General features: G+C 45.9%; 1 protein-coding gene across 1 annotated transcript in view; it reads left to right on the plus strand.

Annotated features, from left to right (window-relative positions):
* The first annotated feature begins 269 nt into the window (after positions 1–269).
* The window catches only part of LOC135820018 (transmembrane protein 245-like), a 25871-nt gene continuing 10716 nt past the window's right edge, over positions 270–15424 (plus strand). The window contains exons 1-11 of the mRNA XM_065333318.1: positions 270–413; positions 1182–1200; positions 2501–2614; positions 4328–4587; positions 5686–5796; positions 6323–6427; positions 7175–7257; positions 8108–8198; positions 9314–9403; positions 11701–11814; positions 14446–14568. Of these exons, the coding sequence (XP_065189390.1) occupies positions 270–413; positions 1182–1200; positions 2501–2614; positions 4328–4587; positions 5686–5796; positions 6323–6427; positions 7175–7257; positions 8108–8198; positions 9314–9403; positions 11701–11814; positions 14446–14568 (1254 nt within the window). The remainder of the gene's footprint in view (positions 414–1181; positions 1201–2500; positions 2615–4327; positions 4588–5685; positions 5797–6322; positions 6428–7174; positions 7258–8107; positions 8199–9313; positions 9404–11700; positions 11815–14445; positions 14569–15424) is intronic.

A 15424-nucleotide genomic window follows, 5' to 3' on the forward strand; every position in this document is an offset into this window, starting at 1 on the left:
TGTGTTTGTTGTGATTGTGGGCATCGTAGCGTTCGCACTGTATCAGGTGTTCTCTGCATTTCTGAGACCTCTCCTCTGGGCTGTGCTGTGCGGAGTATTCTTGTTCCCGATCAAGCATCGCAGCACGCACGTCCTGAACGCGAGGCTCCGGCTCATGCAGATTAACAACACACCACTGTGGCTGGGAATAATCGTGCTGCCGCTGCATTTCCTGGCCTGGCCTGGCCTGTCGTACGTCGCAGGATGTTCTGTATCGTCAGTGGAAGGCCATGGCGTGCATGGCGGGCCTGCTGACATGTGTTTACATTCTCAATCACTTGCCAGTGTTCGCTGCGCTGCAACGCTCTATTGAGGGTCTAGACACAGCATCGCACTTCATGGAGTTCGTCAGAGTTTACGGTTACATTTATCTGGTGAGTGTGTTGTGATAATGCAATGGACTCTCTAATTGAACTCGGATGGTGAGCCGATTAAATTATGGTGAAAAAGGAGAAGGACAAAATGTTACGAGTTATGACCGTATGGCTGACTGTATAAGATCTGGTTACGTTAGTGGACAGTTAGTCATAACTCGGAACATTTTGACTCTCTAGTTACCGTATATTTACGGAGTATAAGCCGCACTTTGAACACTCAAATTCACCTCCCCCCCCCCCCCAAAAATTGGGGGGACTTATACTCCGATGATCAATTTAACGGTGATAAATAAGGTAGACATCTGTATTGTGTGCCCAAAACAATGGGGGTGCCGCTTTTTCTCCCGTGCGGCATATATTCCTGAAAATACGGTATTCAGTTGTTTACTCACAGTCGGTGACTAAATACATCACAACAAATCAGTAACCCTCCCCCCCCCCTCCCCCCCCCCCTCTCCCCCCCCCCCCCCCGGGCTGTCTCGCCATCACACTAACCAGCTACGTCAATAGAGAAGCAATTGTCGTTCAACGTATTCATTGCAGCACAATGTTCATGCTGGTGTGCTCCAAGGCAGGTGTAGACGGTCATTGCGGGCTACGCGGTGCTCATCGTCTTCTTCTGGTCGGGCCGGACGCGGCACGTGATGCGTCACCTGTCCTCCATCGTCTGGTTCACCTTTCTGCTCTACCTTGCTACTCTGGTGCCATCGTATCGACTCTCACTCATCATCCTTGTGACATCGTTGTGTCTTCTGGGTGCACTAGCTGGACAGCTTTGAGATAAGTAATTTCATTGCTGCTTGTATTCTTATACAGTCGGGGCCAAAGAAATCTGACCCACGAGTCGAAAGTATCGTCAAGTTTCCTATTCAATTTCGTCGTACACGGTCCAATAAGCCTATGCGAGGGCTGCAGCAGTCGCATGAGCCTTGGTACTGCTTTCGGCATGTGGGTCAGATTTATTGGGCCACGGCTGCACCTGTGTCCTTCACTTTGTCTCATCTATTTCTCTAGGTTTCGTTCTGCTGATGAGCCATGGTTGAATAGTATAGCGGTAGCGACACACCTGGTTAAATGACGGTCTGCACATGCCTGGCACACCCAGGCTGTCTAGGCTGCATAGGTACACCCTGGTTAAGTTGTACTCTGTGAAATCTGACCCAAAGGGTATATTTCGCGTCCTCAACTTGCACGGCCCTTGATGCCGTGGAAGTGGCCCGAATGCTGCTTGATGTGCACAATTTACATTGCACAATGATGTAATCAAAACTGGTCCAGGGCGACAGCTTTGCACGTTGGGTCGGATTTTACCGAACGCAACTGTATATCGGTTCGAATCTTGCGCCTTGTCAAGCACTGTCTTATGCGCCAGCTTGCTATGTCCGCGTTCACCCGCCATGCATCAACCAGGCGCGAACTGATGGCGGTGGTTGTGAGAAGAAGACTCTTTATGCCGGAGTGTAACTTTTCAGCTTAGAGAGGTGTTTGCGGTTGGCGTGTGTTTATCGTCATAATGCAGGGTGTGCATTTAGTCTTTTCGCCTACATCTTATCCAACAGCAAATACGGCTGCAGTGGAGTCTTCAAGTTCATTCTGGTGGTGGATCTTGCCAGACATTTTGCTGATATTGTACAACAATTATTTTTCTAAAGGAGGTACTATTTGTGAGACGGAAAGAGATAGAGATACAAAGACAAAGACCGAGAGCAGCATAAGGACAGTATGAGAATGAGCTGGTGTTGGTGATGCGAATTCTTGATTTCCTTTAGTCTGGAATAGGTCAGTGAATCCCAATTTCCCGGAACCGACATCTAGTTATCCTTCTAGAGCATTGTTTCTGCTGGTGACAAATTGACTGCATTTGCCCCTTAGTCTCAATGTGTATATTCCATGTACCTATCTCCCCGTTTCTCGGCACTTGTGCCAATGGTTGTGAGACTTATCCACTCACCTCCACCGTTAGGCTCTGCGTCTGCCGCTAGGGTTTACCGGGTGTTAGCGGTCGTCGTGAGTTCCCTTCGGGAACGGACACGATAATTTACCTTTTTTCGTTTTTTATCTCCCCATTTTCCTTATCTCCGCAGAGCAGCATGATGATGAAGATGAAGATCGAGAGGAAGAACAGGCTTCCGAGTTGCTGCTGTCATCACTGTCGCATGACGAAACTGATACACGACCCGTACCCCCATCCTCTCCAGGTACAATACTTTGGAGCAAGTAGCTCTCTTTGTCAAAGTGTGGGTAGTGCTTGCAGTGCAATGTACATACGTGGCAGTGTGGAGCGAGTAACCATTCGGTCGACCGCGTGTGGATCGTGCTCACGTGTGTATGCGTGTGTGCTGATGATGTAGTGAGCGCCTTCTTGAGCATGCATGTGTGCATAAACACCTACTTTAGATGAGGTTGCAGACATGTGGGTTGAACTCATGGAGTCGTAGCATCTAGGGAGACCACACAGGCACCTGGAACCAGTGTCTGCTCTAGGATTGTAGGACAGCCGGGTACACGTGTACCTGGCGCAACCATTTCAACCGGGTCGGAGCCGGGTACACATGTACCTGGCGCTGTCTTACCAGCCGAGTCACATGCTTTAACTGGTTGGCTGGTTTATTTTAATTCGGACAATAAACAATAACTAGGCCCAATGATATATCTGACACATACAAGCAGGGAGTCGTCAAATATTTGACGACTCCCTTCATACAAGCCATGTAGTCAGTCCTTTCAAAGTTCGAAAGTGTAAAGTACCAACCGGGTCACAGGTGACCCGGTACTGTATTTTCAACCGGGTCGAAGCGCCGCCCAACCGGGTGGATTACCCGGCTCACCCGGCGCTGGAGCAGACACTGGGAGCGTGAACTGATGTGGGTTTTGGTTCTGGCCTGCCCATTACAGTCGCTCTTGGGCTAGGTCCGACTTGTGTGCCCATTTGTGTGCCCATGGCTTCGTTTGTATGTCTGGAATGCATTAGGATTTAGTAGTTCAAATCCTGAATTGCGATTGCATGTTACATGCAGTATTGGTTACTTCGTCCTATGTCGTCTTCCTAGAATGTACGACTCCCTGTTTAACAAGTCTGCGAGCTGGGAGATTTGAAGGCATGAAATATGCGTGGGTATTCACTCCAGAACATTGTGTCCTGTTTCAATGACTGCGAATCCCCTTCTTTTCCAGTAAACTGTGTTTTTACTGTATAGCACATCACTGGCATGGGACATTGTGCAGACGTGATGCAGACGTGATGCAGACGTGATGCAGACGTGATGTAGACGTGATGCAGACGTGATGCAGACGTGATGCAGACGTGATGCAGACGTGATGCAGACGTGATGCAGACGTGATGCAGACGTGATGCAGACGTGATGCAGACGTGATGCAGACGTGATGTAGACGTGATGCAGACGTGATGCAGACGTGATGCAGACGTGATGCAGACGTGATGCAGACGTGATGCAGGCGTGATGCAGACGTGATGCAGACGTGATGCAGACGTGATGCAGACGTGATGCAGACGTGATGCAGACGTGATGCAGACGTGATGCAGACGTGATGCAGACGTGATGCAGACGTGATGCAGACGTGATGCAGACGTGATGCAGACGTGATGCAGACGTGATGCAGACGTGATGCAGACGTGATGCGTTACAGTTAGGGAGCAGTGCTGAGTGTGGTACTTTCATGTTGGTATGTCTTTGTGTGTGCATACGTGTCTGTTTATGTGTTTGTATGTGTGTGTGCGTGTGTGTGTGTATGTGCGTGGGTGCACATGCACGCACAAATGTGTGTGTGTGCGTGTGTGTGTGTATGTGCGTGGGTGCACATGCACGCACAAATGTGTGTGTGTGTGTGTGTGTGTGTGTGTGTGTGTGTGTGTGTGTGTGTGTGTGTGTGTGTTGTGTGTGTGTGAACAGGACGCGACTCTCCCACCAGCTACGAACTGCGTCGCTCGTGGAGCAACCGTGCCCATCGCAAGCGCAGTGTATTCCAGGAGTTCATTGGTCTTGAGTTGGAACACAGCGGTGGCTACTGTTACGTCGTTGTATGGTGCTGCCTTGCTCTCATTCTCTACAAGTTCCCGTGGCTGCTGTGCTTGCTGCTCATCCCTGCCACGTTGATTGTGGTACGACTCATCCTGGAGCGATTCAGCATTGTTGACACCACCCGCAAGCTGGTGAGTTGCGAATTAGTTAGCCGTGGTTGGTCGCCACCCTTCATCTCGGAGACCCTCCCCCCCCCCCCCCCCCCCCCCCCGGCTTAGGCCAGGGCCTGTGGAGAGTCTGAATTTTCAAAGCGCACGTTTCGCCGCGGTCGTTCTCCATACTTTCAAATGGCAACCTACCCACAGCATACATCAAAATTTGCAGTGGGATCTCAACTGTCCAGCGCAACAAACCGCGAGTAGATCGGAGCAAGGACGCCGCCGAACGGCGCATCGAACCGTAACATACGTTACGGTTCCAGATGGGGCTGGTACACAAAGGGTTAAATACGGATACACACAAAACAGATCACATTCTCACTTTTGGCAGTCTTTCGGCGAGCCAGGAGATGCTTTATAAGTAAATGAATTGTTGTGGGCTAGGGAGCACGCATTGAACAGTTAGCGTTGCGAGTAACGACAATCGATCTGGTAGTAGAAGCCTGTTATTGTTCGTGAGGTTGAAGTATAGAGTCAAGTGGCTACTGGATCTGGAGAGGTTTTTATTGCCCTGTGAGCTTTCTTATAGCCAATACTGCAGTTATTTGTTTGCATATGAAACACGCAGACACCATTGTCTATGTTAGTATGCAGCCCTGTATTACATTTCTCTACTCTGATTAGAAATTTCACATTGTGCTTTCAAAGCAAGAAACTGTCAACATAAATGGTCTCTTTCATTGTGCTAAAATGCACTTACGCGAGTTATGTGTGTGTATGTGGGGGGGGGGGGGGGGTCTTGTTGGAGGGTGTAATGTTTGAATATCCTACAGGTAGAGCTTGGGAATTATTGTTGTTATATACTTATTAAATACACATACATGTCAAACAAGTAACTGAGTTGCGCAATGTCTGCGGCCTTCATTTTAATCATAGCTCTATTAAAACTATTATGTCCTCGCAGATTATTCAATAGGCGAGGCGGCATTTGCAAGAGAGATATGCGTGTATTTGTGTATTTGCGTGTTTGGGGAGGGGAGATGTGTTTGTGTGTGTGTGTGTGTGTTTTTGAGTGGGCATTAGCCCCCCAAGACATAGTCTCATGCTGTATTTCTGTGGCACATTTTGCAGCTTTCCAGACCCCAGCACTTGATCGGTACATGGATACACTCGCGTCGAGATGTGCTCATGCCTCCACCAATGCGCGCTATCCTCAGATTTATCAGCCAAGGAGACAAGAAGGTATGTAAAATGCAGTGTCAATATTTTTATGGTATTAAATGATATTGCTTGATTGGCTTATGTTAAAGTCAATTAAGTTAAAGAATTTGGTTGCAGGTGTTCATCCACAAACTGATGTAGATGCAGATGCAGATGCAGATGCAGGTGCAGATGCAGGTGCAGATGCAGATGCAGGTGCAGATGCAGATGAAGGTGCAGATGCAGATGCAGATGCAGATGCAGGTGGAGATGCAGGTGCAGATGCAGGTCCTACAATTTTGGAGCAAAAATCAGTGGGAAGTCTGCTTTTAAGTGTTCTATGAACGAATTGTTCATATTGTATCTGCCTGTGTTTTCCATCACATGCTACTTTTGCCACAGAATTGTCCTTCAGCAGTCACAATGTCTCTCTCTGTTTCTCTCTCTCTGTCTCTGTCTGTCTCTGTCTCTCTCTCTCTCTCTCTCTCTCTCTCTCTCTCTCTCTCTCTCTCTCTCTCTCTCTCTCTCCGTTGCTGGTTTCTTCACTTTCCGCATCACTTGTTTTCAGATAGTCAGTGGTCTGCTGTCGACAACGGACAAGTTTGTGCCCTTGCTGTTGATCCTAGTGTTGTGTGTGACCACTCTCCTGATGGCATTCTTCTTGGCTGTTCAGGTACGGCTCACAGCCCAGCAGGGCAAGCCTCATGTAGTGAACGATTTTTCAAAGCGATTTACAACTTGATTGACTCATATCCCTTACTTCACAAAAGCTTCTCCAGTCGCGTATAGCGTATAGCGTAACTTGTAGTTCCTTGGTACTTTTCTGTTCTATAAGCTTCTTCAGTCACTTCCACTTTAGTCCCCATTCGGTACTCCAAAGTTAAGCACTGGCTAGAGATATGCATGAACTGTGTAAATCCGCCCGGCAATTCTGCTGTTATAGTAGTTTTTAGATAAGTGCATCTGGTTGCACACTAGCTGGAAGAATGAAGTATTGGCGAGGGATTTAAGATTGTAGAAAGGAGCAAGGCGACTGTAAGACCTGGCCACGCTAAAATGAATTGTAATGTTGAGTCTCCAATTGGAAGCATCAGAATGCGTTTACACGCAGACTTTAAGTCAAGTCTGCGTGTTAATGGGGACACTGTAGATGATTAGTTTGATTACATCACTGCCAAGCCTCTCAGAGAGCTGTCAGAGATAAATTTTCGGGGGCTGGATTAGCATCTCACATAGTCTTAACACTTCTGACATGGTTCTGCTCCGGTTCCTACCACTACATAGTTCTCCCTGCCCAGTTCCCCTGCCCAGTTCCCCCTGCCCAGTTTTCGCTACTCAGTTTCCACTGAACTGTTTTATGTGCTCAGCATTCAGTTGCTCAGTTTGTTTTGTATTTGTTGCGGATGGTGATGGCGCGCAGGTACAAAGTGAGAGGGGCCACATCATTCAACAAAGCACCACTCTTGGACAGCACGTCATTGAGATGTATCCAGAGTTGAGAAGGTGAGCGGTACGGCAAGTTCCAGCTAGTGCCGGAATTGCTCTGCTTGAAATTGTGTTCAAAATATTGTCTTGTTCCCTGGCTGTGGGACTGTGTTGGTAGACTTGCCCAGGGATTTGTATGACCTGGAACAGTGCACAGTGTTACAAAGAGCCAGTCGGTGTGTGTTTGTGTGTGTGTGTTTGTGTGTGTATGTGTGAGTGTGTGTGTGTGTGTGTTTGTGCCAGCTAGTTTGGTCGGTGGGTACACTTTTGCCGGATAGTGTTGGGTCTGTTGCCAACAGGCTCGGCTGCTTGAAGGTGTAATGTTGTACCCACCACCTTCGTTGGTTCCAGGGTTCATATACTTTCTATTTGAAGTATACATACCTGTTAACCATGGACTACTTCTGGCTAGATTAACTCTTGTGTAATCATGGTGCTAGTGAAGCTTGTATCAGATCCACTCTAATCTAGCCACCCACACTAGTAGCAAGTATTACCTTCACTAGGGGCAGAGGTAACTGCAGTTGGATCCCGGTACGGATACCCTGATGCCGTCAATCCTTTTTCTGCACCTTGTCCTCACCCACTTACTGAGGTGTGGTGAGCCCATAAGTGGGATCGTTTTCAAGTCCATCCAGAGTTTTGGGGATTTCAGAGGGTGTCGGCCGTTGGGCGGTTCAATAGCCAATTGAGTCATCTTTCCAAGATTCCTTTTGAGTCCCTCCCCTCTCCCGGGGAGACCCACGTGACCAGTTTTGGCAGTGAGCAACAAGTGTGTGTTTGTGTGTGTGTGTGTGTGTGTGTGTGTGTGTGCGTGTGTGTGTGTGTGTGTGTGCTTGTGGCGCACTGCATATTTTCTTTGCTGAAGTATGTGGCAGGGTGAAGGCAATGCCACGGGTATGTTACAAAGCATGAAGGAACAAGCACATCAGCAAGGTCGAAATTGGATACGCACCGGGGTAGGTATCGTTCCGTCTCCTCAATGAGGGACACTGGATTCCCTGGTGTGTGCGTGCGTGCGTGTGTGGGGAGGGAGGGAAGGTGTGGGGGTGGGGGTGGTGTGTATTCACATGTGTTTTGTTGGGGGGGGGGGGGGGGCATGGGCATCAGAAGCTATTATCGATTCGTGCAGCTTCTCCCAAAGGGTGTAATAAAAGGGGGACCTCCCTCTGTGGATTCTTGAAAAATCAAGCCAAATCGTGCCGTTTAAAAGGCCATTTGCCACCATTGCACTATGCGAAATGTTAGAAGAACTCAAAATATTTTTCTCTCAAAAAAAACTCAACCAGTCTATTGGTACGGCTTGAGCCGAGCCAACTGGACCGGCTTTGGCACCCTCAAGGGGAGGGGATTGCGTGTATGTCCAGGTATTGTGCTGTTCAGGGTTTACCTGGTGTTAGCGGCGGTCGTGAGTTCCCTTCGGGAATGGACATGCCAGTTTACCATTAGGGGAGGGGGGGGCTGCGTGTATGTCCACGAATTGTGATGTTCACAGCAGCAGCACCTGTTTGTAGCCATATGCGTATAGCGCTCAAATTGACAGATTATGTTAGAATAACAGTGAAATTTGGCAGAGAACCATACAAACATTATAGCAGACACTTCCTTGAATTCTGCTCCATTTCTTTATCCACATACCAAACATGCAAAGTGACAAAACACACCAGAAAAAGTAACAACTTCTGCCAATGTTTCTGCCGGCATTGTCAAGGGCCACCTCAGTGATTGTCTTCTCAGCATAAAATATTATGTGCAGCTAGGCAACCGGTTCTCACCGCAAGCATGGATCCGGCCCGTCAGTCAGAAAAGACATACCATACGGTACAGTCAACTTGGCTAATAACGACTGCGGGTATAACGACAATTCGCGAATAACGACAGAATTTCCATGCCCAGAGCAAAGTCCCATCCAACTGTGACACATATACTGGTAATGAGACTTCGGGTATAACGACACTTCGCGAATAAGGACACTTTTTCGGTGCCCCGCCGAGTGTCGCTATAAGCGAAGTTGACTGTATCAATCAGTGCATTGTCCGTTGTTCATTGTTCATTGTTGTGTTTTGCCTGTCAGGTCAGATCTGTGGTATCCAGCGATAACGATGATATCGAGGATCAGCTAATGCTTGCCTGGGATCAGCTTGTGCGACTATGGACAAATGAAGTAAGCCTCTGTGTGTGTATCTGTGTGCGTGTGTGTGTGTGTGTGTTTATATATGTGTGTGTGCACGTGCGTGTGTGTGTGTGCTTTGCCAGACACACTACTTGATCTGTTTTGTTCGGATCTTGTCCACCGCCATTTCTATTAGAGGAAGACTCAGGGGATGTACAGCTGCATGATGCAGTTGATGAATTGTGTTGACCAAATTACCTGATTTATTGCCTATGTCATGAACTACAGTGCTAGCAACTGAAATCCGACCCCTGAGCGGTGCGCTCACATCGCAAAGACCCAACACGGGATGACAACGCTACGAAACAGAGACTACTAGACCCGCTCAGGGGGTCTGATTTCAGTTACCAGCACTGTAGTTGGCCACACCACTGTGGTCCATGCATTACTGTGGTCCATGCATTACTGTGGTCCATGCATTCCTGTGAACCATGCATTACTGTGATCCATGCATTACTGTGGGCCATGCATTACTGTGGGCCATGCATTACTGTGGTCCATGCATTACTGTGGTCCATGCATTACTGTGGTCCATGCATTACTGTGGTCCATGCATTACTGTGATCCATGCATTACTGTGATCCATGCATTACTGTGGTCCATGCATTACTGTGGTCCATGCATTACTGTGGTCCATGCATTACTGTGGTCCATGCATTACTGTGGTCCATGCATTACTGTGATCCATGCATTACTGTGGTCCATGCATTACTGTGGTCCATGCATTACTGTGGTCCATGCATTACTGTGGTCCATGCATTACTGTGGTCCATGCATTACTGTGGGCCATGCATTACTGTGGTCCATGCATTACTGTGATCCATGCATTACTGTGGTCCATGCATTACTGTGGTCCATGCATTACTGTGGGCCATGCATTACTGTGGGCCATGCATTACTGTGGTCCATGCATTACTGTGATCCATGCATTACTGTGGTCCATGCATTACTGTGGGCCATGCATTACTGTGGGCCATGCATTACTGTGGTCCATGCATTACTGTGTGTTGCGGTATCTACATGACTGTACACCGAAGGATGTACCCAGAGTGCTGACAGTGCTCAACACCACAAAGGCAGAGCGTAGTACACAACAGAACGACAAGGACAATCAAGGCTTGTTTGCTGCTACTTTAAGTTTCATGCTTACGCAATCATCAGGCAACATGAAGATCGGGTGCCGACCATGCCGGTATATATTATATTATTTATACCACCCTCTCCTGGCATATATACCGGCATGGCCGGCACCCGATCTTCATGTTGCCTGATGATTGCGTGAGCATGAAACTTAAAGTAGCAGCAAACAAGCCTTGATTGTCCTTGTTGTTCTGTTGTGTATTACTGTACATATATATGGACAGTACTGGCCAGAGCCTGTTTAATCCAAACTCGGGAGTAAAACCGTGTCGGCCGCTACACACCTCTACAACTACACATACACACACACACACACTCGTCTGTGCACGTGAACGCGGCGCTACTATATTCTATGAGGTTTAATTTCTCTGACCAGAACTAAACTTATTTTTGTCATGGCATCTGTCAATCGGAAGCGGTAAGGTGGTTCTTGACCAGGGAGTTGTACGACTCCTTGTTCTTGACCTGCCCGGTACGCGACCACGTCGAATTTTTTATTTTTTTTATTTTATTGTTTTATCTGTTAATCGATGTAGATATTTTGTTCTCAGCTCTTTGACTGAGTATTTGATTGAGAAGCAAGTAATTGAGAGGTTGTTTGTTGACAAATCAACATAGGCTTTCAAAACATGTTTTAAAGTGTTGATGTTTCTCCTTGCAGTGCATGTTGTTGTAATCCTATAAATACACTGTTCATGTGAGACTAGGCTGGAGGACAAGTTATCCGCATCCGTAGGAACACCACCACCCTCTGTGGATCAAGGCACAGATGCAGCTACTAAAGCCAGGGAAGCCAAGCTGGCTCCAATACCGTGGCCTAGGCGTAATGCCTGGAAAGGACTTACTCGAACTTGGTCTTAGATTGGATTGGGTGTAATGGTACTTCTGGATCTGTTTAACTCCTGGTTTGTGTTTGTGTTTGGGTGTGTGTGTGTGTGTGTGTGTGTGTGTGTGTGTGTGTGTGTGTGTGTGTGTGTGTGTGTGTGTGTGTGTGTGTGTGTGTGTGTGGGTGTGGGTGGGTGGGTGGGTGGGTGGGTGGGTGGGTGGGTGGGTGGGTGGGTGGGTGGGTGGGTGGGTGGGTGGGTGTGTGTGTGTGTGTGTGTGTGTGTGTGTGTGTGTGTGTGTGTGCATGTGCTGTATTGTTGTAGAGTGTGGTTGTGTGTAGCAATGTGAGTGGACTGAGTGCCAGTGAAGTGTCTTCTCAGATCAACATGACATCAGTATTTACTACCGTCAGTAGCAATGTGGCAACATTGCATACGGTAAGTGACCAATTTTTATTTTATTTTTTCGTTTTGGAAGGTATGGCTGGTGTCACTGGTATGGCTTGTGCGACCATGGCCGGACCAGTGTTTGCCAATTCTAGCTTCATGGATTATCCGTGTATGATCAATTATGTGGAAAGCACTGAACCTCTATCCTCGTCAGGGGCTGGTCTCCCTTCTAGGGGTGGGGTTGGTGGGTTGCACGACTGCATATGTGTAGGATGGTTGGTACATGTTATTCATGGTAATTATGTGCTTGCTGAACCTAGGTCCAACATTTTTAGTGGGGGGGGGGGGGGCGACGTGCCCCCTGACCCATTGCGGCTACACGCCTGCTCGTTGCGGAGTCTCTCTCTCTCTCTCTCTCTCTCTCTCTCTCTCTCTCTCTCTCTCTCTCTCTCTCTCTCTCTCTCTCTCTCTTTCTCTCCTAAACTGTTCTCTATGTGAAGTAAGAACTACTCTGCTAACTACATGCAATGGACATGTATCTCTCAATATCAGCATGTCCTAGTGTAACTGGAACAGCCAGGTGCAATGCAGCATAGTGCTAGAGATTCATCCTCCCGTGAATCAAAGCCGGGCCTGGGTAAATGATCGGCCCTGCAGTCGGCCTGGGCCCGTAGCACCCCTCAGGAGCTGGCTCCGGGCCTGGAAGGATAGAAGCCTGTATTCAGCTTTTGTTCTCCGACTCGAAATACAACAACAGCAAGAGTATAGTTTTCAAGATGCGCCGTCGGCCTATAAGCCTACCAGTTAGCTTTAGTGTTGTCATACCTGTAAGCAGTGGACACAAAGGTTATACTGATGGTTGAAACTCAGAGTAGTGTTCACATACATAGAAATACCTGATTTGAATAGAAATACCTGATTTGAATAGAAATACCTGATTTGAATAGAAATACCTGATTTGAATAGAAATACCTGATTTGAATAGAAATACCTGATTTGAATAGAAATACCTGATTTGAATAGAAATACCTGATTTGAATAGAAATACCTGATTTGAATAGAAATACCTGATTTGAATAGAAATACCTGATTTGAATAGAAATACCTGATTTGAATAGAAATACCTGATTTGAATAGAAATACCTGATTTGAATAGAAATACCTGATTTGAATAGAAATACCTGATTTGAATAGAAATACCTGATTTGAATAGAAATACCTGATTTGAATAGAAATACCTGATTTGAATAAAAATACCTGATTTGAATAGAAATACCTGATTTGAATAAAAATACCTGATTTGAATAGAAATACCTGATTTGAATAGAAATACCTGATTTGAATAGAAATACCTGATTTGAATAGAAATACCTGATTTGAATAGAAATACCTGATTTGAATAGAAATACCTGATTTGAATAGAAATACCTGATTTGAATAGAAATACCTGATTTGAATAGAAATACCTGATTTGAATAGAAATACCTGATTTGAATAGAAATACCTGATTTGAATAGAAATACCTGATTTGAATAGAAATACCTGATTTGAATAGAAATACCTGATTTGAATAGAAATACCTGATTTGAATAGAAATACCTGATTAGAATAGAAATACCTGATTAGAATAGAAATACCTGATTTCAATAGAAATACCTGATTTGAATAGAAATACCTGATTTGAATAGAAATACCTGATTTGAATAGAAATACCTGATTTGAATAGAAATACCTGATTTGAATAGAAATACCTGATTTGAATAGAAATACCTGATTTGAATAGAAATACCTGATTTAAATAGAAATACCTGATTTAAATAGAAATACCTGATTAGAATAGAAATACCTGATTTCAATAGAAATACCTGATTTGAATAGAAATACCTGATTTCAATAGAAATACCTGATTTCAATAGAAATACCTGATTTGAATAGAAATACCTGATTTGAATAGAAATACCTGATTTGAATAGAAATACCTGGTTTGAATAGAAATACCTGGTTTGAATAGAAATACCTGGTTTGAATAGAAATACCTGATTTGAATAGAAATACCTGGTTTGAATAGAAATACCTGATTTGAATAGAAATACCTGATTTGAATAGAAATACCTGATTTGAATAGAAATACCTGATTTGAATAGAAATACCTGATTTGAATAGAAATACCTGATTTAAATAGAAATACCTGATTAGAATAGAAATACCTGATTAGAATAGAAATACCTGATTTCAATAGAAATACCTGATTTGAATAGAAATACCTGATTTCAATAGAAATACCTGATTTGAATAGAAATACCTGATTTGAATAGAAATACCTGATTTGAATAGAAATACCTGATTTGAATAGAAATACCTGGTTTGAATAGAAATACCTGATTTGAATAGAAATACCTGATTTGAATAGAAATACCTGATTTGAATAGAAATACCTGGTTTGAATAGAAATACCTGATTTGAATAGAAATACCTGATTTGAATAGAAATACCTGATTTGAATAGAAATACCTGATTTGAATAGAAATACCTGTTTTGAATAGAAGCCTAACACTGACATTGGCTTCTGCAGGGATACGCTCGGCTTTTATACACGACATCACGGTAGACTATGAAAAGCAATAGGAATTTCTTCGTTGTCACGTCTCTGCTCTTTCTGTTGGTTATACTTATATGCAGCTGCTTGACTCGGCGTGGGTGGTTGTCAAGGGCAACGCTAAACTACTGATGGGCGTGGTGACGGCGATACTCTCCATCTTGCTGGACAGCAGCACAGCTGTGTTAAACCTTGCTGTGAATGTTGTGAGTGCAGCTGTGCTCGATTACACGTTCTGGAACCTGGTTTTGATCTCGACTGCCCAAGAGCCAATCACAGCCATGTAAATGAGCAATTAAAGATTGTCTTTTTTTTGTAAAAACTATCTTCAATTCCTCATTTACATGGCTGTAATTTGAAACACTCTCAATCACCTTCAGGAATTCTTGGAAAGAGATCACGTGTATACATCTTTGTGAGAATCAGTATTACACATTCCACCTTCATTTGCCGAATGGGCATTCTAGCGAAGAAGTCTTCTAAGCAAATAGTGCATGCTTCGTAGGGGACACACACACACACACACACCTTAGGACCTTTGGAAAGCCCATCGCCGAAGGCGATGATAGCTATTAGGCGAGGCAGTAGTTCTTGTGTCGGGATAAATTATTCGGACGGCGAAAGTCACGGCCGCAGACACAGACGAACACTCTTGGTTGGGGCTGGCTTGGTGGCTTCCGACGGCTACGCTCGCGCCAATCCCTCCGGTCCTGAGCAAGGTGGTACCATTGCGCCTCCGGGATACCGGTCGCACTCAGGTCTGAAGCTGCCACATCTCTCCAACGACGCTTGGGTCCATGGTGGGGCCGCTTGTTAGTGCCCTCCGCAAACAGGATCTGCTTTGGCAACCTTGTGTCGTCCATCCTTGTGAGGTGACCAAGCCATCGAAGGCGATTCGCACAAATGGTCTCCTCCAGCGAGGCTGGCATGCCGCTGCGCTTCGCCAGGTCTTCACTTGACAGGTGTTCCTGCCACTGCTGGTCTCGGGTAACACTCAGGATCGTGCGAACACACTGTCGATGGAATGTGTCCAACCTGCGCAGGAGGGGTGCCTTCAGCATC

The sequence above is a fragment of the Sycon ciliatum genome, chromosome 6, assembly GCF_964019385.1.
Source record: "Sycon ciliatum chromosome 6, ocSycCili1.1, whole genome shotgun sequence".
Classification (NCBI taxonomy): Eukaryota; Metazoa; Porifera; class Calcarea; order Leucosolenida; family Sycettidae; genus Sycon; species Sycon ciliatum.